General features: G+C 43.7%; 3 protein-coding genes across 3 annotated transcripts in view; all 3 read left to right on the top strand.

The window, feature by feature from the left end:
* Positions 1–312: 312 nt before the first annotated feature.
* Positions 313–3,421, top strand: LOC306937055 (polyadenylate-binding protein 1-like; the record flags this gene model as incomplete). The annotated part of the gene is made up of 2 exons (XM_079520730.1): positions 313–2,236; positions 3,414–3,421. The coding sequence occupies 2 exons, from the start codon at positions 313–315 to the stop codon at positions 3,419–3,421; spliced, it is 1,932 nt and encodes a 643-aa protein (XP_079376856.1).
* A 114-nt stretch (positions 3,422–3,535) lies between these two features.
* Positions 3,536–4,153, top strand: LOC306937054 (phosphopantothenoylcysteine decarboxylase-like; the record flags this gene model as incomplete). The annotated part of the gene is made up of 1 exon (XM_079520729.1): positions 3,536–4,153. The coding sequence occupies one exon, from the start codon at positions 3,536–3,538 to the stop codon at positions 4,151–4,153; it is 618 nt and encodes a 205-aa protein (XP_079376855.1).
* A 3,442-nt stretch (positions 4,154–7,595) lies between these two features.
* The window catches only part of LOC306936673 (choline transporter-like protein 2), a 36,732-nt gene continuing 33,504 nt past the window's right edge, over positions 7,596–10,823 (top strand). The window contains exon 1 of the mRNA XM_079520267.1: positions 7,596–7,739. Coding sequence (XP_079376393.1) covers positions 7,712–7,739 — 28 coding nt within the window. The 5' untranslated portion in view covers positions 7,596–7,711. The remainder of the gene's footprint in view (positions 7,740–10,823) is intronic.

Here is a 10,823-nt window from a genome sequence, read left to right as displayed (position 1 = left end):
ATGTCATGTCGAGGATAAAATGAATAAAATAAGTTCGAGACATGTTATTTCAGAACCGTGTATTACATGCTCTATCCAACTTGTTTTATAAAAAATAAAAAAGAGGAAATTTAAAAATTAAATTAAATAATTTCTTCTTTTGTTAACAAAAAAAAGAACATCTGTGAAGCTGGTCACTGCTGGAAGACTGAATTGTACAGAAGTGGCAACATCAAACGAACCAAGGCCAAGTGGGTTTGTTCTTGTATGAGAAACCAATCATTTGCCTTTGTCAAGTTAATTGTTCCACGTATCATTAATTTGCTCAGAAAAATGAACCCCAATGCTCCCAGTTACCCCATGGCCTCCCTGTACGTGGGGGACCTGCACCAGGACGTGACCGAGGCCATGCTGTATGAGAAGTTCAGCCCGGTTGGAGCCATCCTCTCCATTCGGGTGTGCAGAGACATGATCATACAGAGATCACTCGGATACGCCTATGTGAACTTCCAGGAGCCGGCTGATGCTGAGCGTGCAATGAACACAATGAACTTTGAAGTGATCAAGGGACGGCCTGTGCGCATAATGTGGTCCCAGCGTGACCCCTCGCTGAGAAAGAGTGGCGTCGGCAACATTTTCATTAAGAACCTGGACAAGTCCATCGACAACAAGGCCCTGTACAACACCTTCTCTAATTTTGGCACTATCTTGTCCTGCAAGGTGGTTTGTGATGAGAATGGCTCTAAAGGCTATGGCTTTGTCCATTTTGCGACACAGGAGGCAGCCGAACTGGCCATTGAGAAAATGAATGGCATGCTACTCAATGAACGTAAAGTATTCGTGGGAAGCTTCAAATCACGCAAAGAGCGTGAGGCTGAGCTAGGTGCCCGAGCCAAGGAGTTCACAAACATCTACATTAAGAACTTTGGCGAGAACATGGATGATGACAAACTGCGGGAGCTCTTCAATAAATATGGCAGTGCAATCAGTACTCGTGTCATGAAGGACGAAAGCGGAAAGTCGCGAGGCTTTGGCTTTGTGAACTTTGAGAGGCACGAAGATGCTCAGAAGGCAGTGGATGAGATGAATGGGACGGAGCTGAATGGCCAGTTTCTATATGTGGGACGCGCCCAGAAGAAAGTGGAGCGACAGACTGAGCTCAAGCACAAATTTGAACAACTGACCAAGGACCGTGTGACTCGCTACCAGGGCGTAAACCTGTACGTGAAGAACCTAGATGACGGCATTGGCGACGAACGCCTGCGCAAGGAATTCACACCGTTCGGCAGCATCACCAGTGCCAAGGTCATGATGGACGGCGAGCACAGCAAAGGCTTCGGCTTCGTCTGCTTCTCGTCCCCGGAGGAGGCCACCAAAGCGATGACCGAGATGAACGGGCGCACCGTGGCCGCCAAGACTCTGTACGTGGCCCTGGCTCAGCGGAAGGAGGAGCGCCAGGCTCACCTGATGCAGCGCATGCCCAGCATGTGTGCCATACCCAACCCGGTCATCAACACCTACCAGACTGTCCCTCCCTACTTCATGACGGCCATGCCGCAGGCTCAGAATGGTGGCACCTACTATCCAGCCGCTGGCCAGATGACCCAGCTCCGCCCCAACCCACACCGGGCCACCCAAAGGGTGCGGACTCGACCCCTTCAAAACATGGCCAGTGCCATGCATCCCCCTGCCCCGCGCCGCCAGGCCTCCGGTACCATGAAGCCTCGCATATTCGCCACCTCTCAGTGCATCATTCAGACCGTGGGCCCTCAGCCAGCTACTGCAGCTGTCACTCCCATATGCGCAGTCCCCCCACACAAATATCATGCCCCAGAGGGCGTCCACAATATCCGACACCAGCGGCACATGAACACACACAACCAAGGTGCTAGTGAGCAGCGGCCTGCATATGAGCAGGGCCAGGAGCCTCTTCTAGCTGCTGCTCCTGTTGTGTACATGCAGGCTCAAGAGCCCCTGACCGCTTCCATGCTGGCTGCTGCTACTCCGCAGGAGCAGAAAGAGATGCTGGGCTACCGTCTGTACCCCCTGATCCAGAGCATGCATCCCAATTCCAAACTTGTGCAGAAGATCACCGGCATGCTGCTGGAGATGGACAATTCTGAGCTGCTCCCAATGCTGGAGTCGCCAGAGTCTCTCCGCTCCAAGGTGGACGAGGCGGTGGCCGTACTCCAGGCGCACCAGGCTAACGAGGCTGCTCAGAAGAAGAAGAAGAATTGGCCACAGGCCAAAGCAACAGGTGTCCCGAGCACAGACACCCATGGAAATGGGAGCCTTGAGAGTAGCAATGGGGAAGAAGGACTAAGCAATGAAAAACATGGAAATACATACAACAAAACAAATATGATTTCTGTAATAAATGAATAATATAAAAGAATGTAAAAATGAATAAATACGAGAAAAAAAGGGGGAAAGGGAAAATTCTCAATCCAACCAGGCCTAGAGAAGGGAATGTTAGGCCTTGTTATTCCAAGTAAAACCAAAACAATAAAAAAAATAAAACTAAAACAACAAATAAAACCAAAACATAAACAATAAAACCAAAACATAAAAAATAGCGCGTGTGCGCGCAAGTGCAGTCGTGCACGCGTGTGTGCACGTGCGCGCGCGCGCGTGTGTGTGTGTGTGTGTGTGTGTGTGTGTGCGCGTGTGTGTGTGTGTGTGTGTGTGTAGGTGTGGTCTATAGGCCAAGGGGGCAGGGGTAGAAGAGAATTCCATAAACTTTGAAGTGAATTTACCAAGTGCTTCACCCTTACTTCACCTGTTTTTTTTTTAATATACATTATATATATTATTATCTTTTTTTCATGTTTATCATATTGGTCTTTTTGTTTAGCATGGCCTGCTGCTGGGACTGTACCTGTATTGTGAAAATATCACCAAAATATAATCTAACTACATACCTGGTTAAGTAGATGTTCTGGAATATGCCCATGGGTATAGCGACCTGATGTACTCATACAGATCATAAGGAATGTTTATTGCTGTGAACTGGTAGGCCTGAGTCAGTACGGCATTCCCCCACGCACACTCAGGAAGATGCCACGCTGCTGTACTATATGTCCAGTCACTACTGTTTGCTTGAATAAAACGTATCAAAAAAAATCACACTCGTGTGAAGTGCATATACTACACAAAGTACATATAGACTACGTATAGACGTACATATAGACGTCACGGACATGAATAAGACAAACAATAAGTCCATAGACTTCATGGTTACCACGCCTGACATCATGGACTTTATATCACCTATGGAGCTGACTAACACATTTACATCTGACATGCATACAGTACATGGCTGACCTTGAGACTCCATATATGGACTCATTGTGACATCACCAAAGTGACTCGAGTGCCTCAACGGGACAGTATGAAAGACAGTGTTTGTCATTCACATGTGAAAACCTGTTCAGGGCTGTGATGTCATTTTGACCATCATCTCCATATTTGTGAGCAACCTGCATACAGACACATACAACAAGGTTCCTGGGTTTTATATAGATAATAAGATAGAGAAGATAGATGGCCTGTTAGTATGCAGACCAACTGTAAAGTTACTCAAGCAAACTTGGATTTGTTGGATTCTGGTGGTAAGTTTTGTGTCCTCGTTGGCGTGACCGGTAGTGTCGCAGCACTGAAGCTGCCCCTTTTGGTCTCCCAGCTCCTTGAAGAACCCGACGTGGATGTACGAGTGGTCTCCACAGAGCATGCCGGGCACTTCTATGACCCCGCTGAGGTCCCTGTGAAACTCTACAGCGACAAGGACGAGTGGGAGCTGTGGACGCAACCCTCGGACCCGGTCCTGCACATCGAACTAAGGCGATGGGCAGATTTATTCGTTATCTCCCCACTAGATGCCAACACCCTGGGTAAGATCGCCAGTGGCATCTGCGACAACCTGCTGACATGTGTGGTAAGAGCCTGGGACACCGCTCGACCTCTACTGTTCTGCCCCGCTATGAACACGGCCATGTGGCAGCACCCCATAACAGCACGGCAGGTTGCCAGCCTGAAAGACCTTGGATATGTGGAGATCCCCTGCATTGCCAAGAAGCTAGTGTGTGGCGATGAAGGCGAAGGGGCCATGGCGGAGGTGTCAACCATCATAAATGCCATTAAGCAACATCTTAAAAAACGTGAAGGGAACATGTGAGCGTCTCATTGTGTGCTGTGAAGAATGTGATGTGAAGCAAACCCGCTCAGTGTCTTGGAGCAACTTTAAGGATGACTTCAGTCATTTTAAACCTTTCTTCATATAATCAGTCCTCACCAATGCTCATTATAGTACAATTTTTGTCTACTCAGTCTGTCTCAAAGGCGCCTGTAGACATTTCTGAAACCCACCTAACAACGACATCATCACTGGGAAATCCAAGCTAATAGAAACAGCAATAGAAGGCAATTGGTCTCGCATTAATACAAAATATAATAATTGTTTTCAAATCTAGTTTGAAATGTCCAAATAGATGTCACTGGTAGGTGGGTTTCTGAACTGTCTACATCCCTCCTCACATGCAGAGTAATGACAAAATGTTAGAAAAAAAGCATTTGTAAGGACCAGTTATATGAAGATAGGTTGAATATGGGTGACGTAGTCTTATAATGATATTAACATAAAGAACAAATACAGGATGAAAAAAAGCCAAAAATGAACACTTGACAACAACTTGTTTTACCTGTTTTTTCCCCTGCTATAGTGTAGTCCCTTGTGGCTGCTGACCCCTTTGGTTTGTTAGGGAGACGAGCAAGACAGCATGAAGTCGTCAGCCACTTCTTTTCACCTGACACTGAGGAGTTTCACTGCAGGGGAGGATGTAATGTGTGTCCTATGTCCAGCTTTGAGGGTTTGTGTAAACACAAACATTGAAGACGAAGGTGAGGACTCAAATTGTGATTGGCCGGATTGAGATGATGTATGATGATAAGAGCGCCCCTCACTTCACACGGTTGTGATTTTTAAGCTATTTGTTAAAGGCTTAAACAAGCACATATCAAAACTGAACTGCACTCTGTCGAGTGCCTACTTACTTGTTGCACACTAGTAGGCCATAAATGGCTTACTAGTGCGCAGCAGAGCGTGTAAGTGCTGTAGACCGTTATAAACGTTCAAATCTTAGTCTCACATATTGAGTTATTAGATTTAGCTATTTGCTACGTAACTTCTGAAGGAAAAAAAGTAGTATTTTTAAGTATGGTAAAATCATCGTTACGTCACCGTCAACTATACCCTGGCATTGGTACATATATTCATCACGTCATATGCTCATATGTCCATATATGTGTACATGTCTATATGTATGTTTATGTAGTTTTCTGAGTGGTTGGTGGTATAATGTGATCGGCTGGGTGGTTTGATGCGTATGTACTGTAAAGGGAATTTTAGAATGCCAACTACAGTGCCAAATATATGCATTATTGTGTATTCTATTTATCTTCCTTCCATTAAGTCTCTTTGCTCACCAATGTGCTCAGTCTAATTCATGCAGCTGTCAATCTAACAGCTGACTTGACTCCTCCATGCTGTCAGCAAAGGTATACTTATTTGTGTGTCACCCTTATCTTTAGAGCAGATCCTTATATGAACATTTTGTATAGCATCTCTGTTAAGACAAGACTATAAGGACTGTCTGAGGATAGGGTTGAGGAGGCTTGCGGCGCCCGGAGGGGCTGCTGGAACAGGCACACGGAGGCCTGTTCCTCACTCTCTGTATATTGTTTCTCTGCTGAATCTTCTTAATAAATTCTCAATACTTCACCCTGAAGAACTTTGTCATTCCTTCATCTTTGGACGATTATTTAATATTGTAATGGCAGCTTTTGATATTACTATTAGTAAGTAAACAACATCAGGAAGAAGCAGGACTCAACCATCAGGATTCGAACTCCATTCTTTTATTGTATATGTCATCACACCAGAGAGAGACTAGTGTCTCCCTCCAGAGCTTCCCCCAGCACTCTCCACACACATGTCCCACACATATTGTATACTTTCAGGAGTGTACAGAGTTTCAGGAGTAACAAGAGATGGTCATTCCTTAAATGGACTCTATTCTATAGTTAACTCACACAGTTTGAAATAGGTTTACATGAGTCGGCAGTCTCTAATGAGTTTGTCAGTGAAGAACAGGTTGTAATTAGAGTGTTAAGTATCATCTACTAGTAGGCTACATTAAATTAATCAATACCATAGAGTTTATATGCATTTCCGCCACCACAGTACTTGACACTGAAACGTATCATCATTACGTCACCATCGTCAACCAATTATACCCTGGCATTGGTACATAATCTTCATCACGATTCACGGAAAACATACCTGCACGGTCAGCTTCCGTATGTCCGTATGACATCATATCACGTGCATTCTAAGGGACATTGGTACATATCTTCATCACGTCATGGGACATATGCTTCGTAGCATGACAAAAACACACCTGCACGGTCAGCTTGGGGTCAGCATATGACATCATAACATGTGCTGGCCCCAAACATGCGCATCGTAGCACCTGACTGAAAACATGACTTGCACGCTCTGCTTGCGCAAGTAACAAGGACAGACAATACAGCAACACCTGAACACATTACAGCAATAGTACTCAGATAATTTCACTGTCTGTCATTATTACAGAAAAGTATCCTACTAATTGTTTCGAAGGCTCTTAATTGCGCCAGAATACATCTCTGCATGCTTCAACTGCCTACAAACCAATCTCAATATAATAGTGGTACAACAGTTAATTAACCCAGGTACATTTTAAACCCTTTTTACATTTCATATCAGCACCAATAAAATGGAATAAAATAAAGAGATGTAATTGGGGGGAAAAAATAAACAACAACGTTAAAGCTGTGTATAGCAGAATTACAAGTGCACATAATCTGTGATGTGTTGTGAGCTTATGACATAAATTATGTTACAGGCACCAGCAGCTGCATGGCCTAATGCTATAATAGCATATGAGTCAAACAGAGTGCAGTCAACTGTGAATTATTGAATAGGTGACATTAATATTTAATATCTTGAATTTTATTCTGGACAGTTGAAATGTATAAGGTTATTGTTTGTTGTTGCAGTAAAAACACATAGGCCTATGGACAATCAAGAGGGTGTCCACCACATTTTGTACTGTAGTGTAACCTATGTAGCAAACACACACTGTAAAATGTCTGTCTGTCTGTCTGTCTGTCTGTCTGTCTGTCTGTCTGTCTGTCTGTCTGTCTGTCATCTATCTATCTATCTATCTATCTATCTATCTATCTATCTATCTATCTATCTATCTATCTATCTATCTATCTATCTATCTATCTATCTATCTATCTAATTATTGTTGTCTAAACATGAGAAATAATTATTTATAAAGTGTATCAATCTGTGTTTATATCTGTGTTTTACCCTGTTTAGAATAAAGGAACAGCGTCCCGTTAGAGAGCATTCCGTTGCACGAGTGCGTAAACTACCGCCCACGTTCCGGGGTTGGTTTAACCTAGTGTCAATCATAGGTTTAACCATTGTCATTGGATGTTACTCCCCCCCCGAGGAATTTCTCAAAATGTTTTGAGGGCAGTTCAGATTTAGAGAGGGGACTTCAGCCAAGTGTTCAACTACTGACAGACGTCACGGGACGACTGTAGCTCTATCAAAACTGGGAATTATGATCTAGCCTTCCTTTTTTGGGTTTACTTGTAAACAGAAGACATACATCCGATCACCATGGAACTGGAGGAGAAACCGAAATATGGTAATTATTTAAAGCCCAAATGATCGACCATATGCTTCGCTGCATCTGTCCTGTCCTGGCTGGGAATATCACTCTAAAGTCTGAAGTAGTACTAGTTTCCCTTTCTTTTTATTGCGATTGACGATTGTGTAAGTCAAGATCTTGCTGTTTCCCATCGAGGTTGACTTGGCTGCTTTTAAGTTTAATTGTAAACTCACTGTGTAGGCTAATAACTGTAACGAACCTGAATCAAACCATAACCCTAATATGTCTAGCCTTCCACTTCTAATTGACTGTGACAGCTGCATAAAAGAAATCTGCTAGTTTACTTCTGGGAGTGGTGCAATGGACTTTAGATGTACACACACAGTCACACACATGGGTTATGACTTCAATGGCATATGCATGTGTGGTTGCTTGTTATAGGCTATAGGAAGCTGAGTTATATTGCCTTGTGTATTGCCAGGGTGTACAATGTCCCAGTTAAGCCTGTGCTTATGTGCAGTTGCTACATTCCACAGACATCTATGACAGACAAGATAATGACTGAACACTTGCCGGGTTATTTCAGACACAAATATGACAGTCTATTTAGAGCATAATTTGAAAATACCTCCAACATATATATATATACACGGTGTGTGTGTGTGTGTGTGTGTGTGTGTGTGTGTGTGTGTGTGTGTATATATATATATATATATGTGTGTGTGTGTGTGTGTGTGTGTGTGTGTGTGTGTGTGTGTGTTTTCCTCCGAGGTGGAAAGCCTGGTGAGGCGAGGTTAGTGCGTGTGTGTCTGTGTGCGCATGCATGTGCATTCATGATGCTCAACCCTTGTAATTAAATTTAGCTTAAGCTTTAGTTTCATTTGGAATCTCTAGGGGTGTTGTCAAATAGGAATGACCTGGCATGATGGTCCTCCTCTCCTCTTCTCTGAATCCTGAATGCTTGTTTTCCTCTTCTGCACACACCCCTTTTCTCCCTCATGATCACTAATTTGTTTTCAGTTGTTGATACCCATTTGAAACTCTTTTGCACTGGACATTACAACAGTGCATTGTTTTCAATAGGCCAGTGTCATGTCACATGTGTACCTTTCAAGCACATGAGCGGAATACAATGATGATGATGATGATGATGATGATGATGATGATGATGATGATGACAAATAGGAAGCATGAAAGGAGTAGCGTAATAGCATTTAGACCCAAGAGACTGGCCGATGGTGACACACTTGAGCCTCTGCCAAGCCTCAAGAACACTATGATTAAGATTAACCATTGTCATCTACTTTAAATGACATAATGTGTCCGATGACAAAGTCACATGAAAAGGATCGAGACGATATTGTGTGGGATGGATCTTTTTTTCCCCACCTCATTTGAGATTGAGACGGCTGCTGTTATTGTTTTTCACATTACACGCTTTCACCTCAAGGTAACCTTCAACGGCTGAACTGAAGGAGCTGGTCAGATGAATAGAACCATAATGGTGCTTCCTGGATACTATACAGAACAAAGAACATGGTGTTTTGATTTCATTTCTCCACCATGATATCAATGTTCCATTTTCCGCCCAGTGAATCAGCGTTGCACTGCATTTGGTTCAACTTTATCACATTCACATTTACCCATGCCATTGTACTGTACATATTGTATTTGCATGAGTTTTTCAGAAACAAGAGAGTGTCTGCCTTCCCCATATTGCACTCCACAATCCACTACTGTTTAACATGTTGGAATAATTTCAGGCTGTGGTATCGAGAAACCTCAATGACAGGGATCTGAGCCTGCCTACACTCCCTACAGCCATGCCCAGTGGTACATAGAGGGTAATTATGAGCCCGATTTAGGAGGGTGGTTTAAAATCTCATCTCAATGCTCTCTCATCTCTGTTTTACAGTACATACATCAAGTTTGCTAAATTGAAGGGTTTGTTTTTTTCTTTCAGCTAGTCTAATTAGACCTTCACATTTTGGGCTGCTCCATCCTTTTTTCTATTGACTTGTTACCTTGCAATCCTGTTACAGTCATGATGTTCAGACAGCCATGCCCTGGTGTCAGTCAGTTTGCTTTTTCCATTTTGTGTGAAACACACACAAAAGCCAACATGCTTTTGATTCTGCCAGCCTATGGCCTGAAGTTGAATGGCAAGTTCAGTGCTGCCAGAGTTTTAAAAGCTATAATCTCATATCCATTGCATCTCCAGACAGAGAGAGGTATAGTTGCAACAATGTCCGAATTACAATATAGATGGCGGCAGATTTAGTGTCCAATCTGGTCCAAATAACTTTATTGACTTTGTCCTAATTGACCTCAAATGGGGCAAATCTGTGGCTGGGCCCAGGCCTATCCAGACTGAATCTGGGCCCACCCAGATTGATTGTTTCCCGGGGTCTTGCCTATGTTCCCTCAGTTTATGATTAATTAGGCTTTATGATTACGCCAGTCCCCATTCCTAACATGTTAGTGGACGGCCTGGGTTAGTGTTAGTCTTGAGGAAACATAAGGCTGAGGGAACATAGGTACGCTCCGGTTTTCCCCACCATGTGAAATCTATGTAAACTTCGGATTTCCCTGTGCACGAGAATGCTGTGTTCCAGCCAAGATGGGCAGCGCTTGTGATCACACCAGAGACATGTCCCAGAAGTGGCAATACGCATGTGTTCTAGGCCCACCTAGATTTGTCCAGGCCCAGTCATTATCTGCCGCTCCTGCAGATGTGTTAGTTATATTGTATTAACATATTGTACCATAAAGACTGTTAAAATAACATGTTAAGAATTAAAATAAGGCCTGGATTGTAACTTTAAGGGTTATTGAGGTCAGGTAGAATTTGTATAGGTGAAGCATACTTTCTGTGGTGAGTTAAAGGGCCAGAGCCACCCTTAAAGACCCATGGGAACTTCCTGTCTATTTTTGTACAGGGCATTGGCCTTCCTTTTCCCGACCAGTAGCTTTGGCTTGTTGACCTTGGCCGATCTCGCAGCCTTTCCTCAGCAAAGCTGTCACTCCTTGTTAATGAGAAGACATGCATTATTGGCCTTCCGCCCACCCCGTTTGTTCTATTGGGTGTTCCAAAACAATATGTTCTTTAAGTCTGACATT

This window comes from Electrona antarctica (assembly GCF_951216825.1).
Source record: "Electrona antarctica genome assembly, chromosome: 14".
NCBI classification, from domain to species: Eukaryota; Metazoa; Chordata; class Actinopteri; order Myctophiformes; family Myctophidae; genus Electrona; species Electrona antarctica.
Note: the sequence above shows the minus strand (reverse complement) of the source record. Positions and strands in the feature narration are given on the sequence as shown.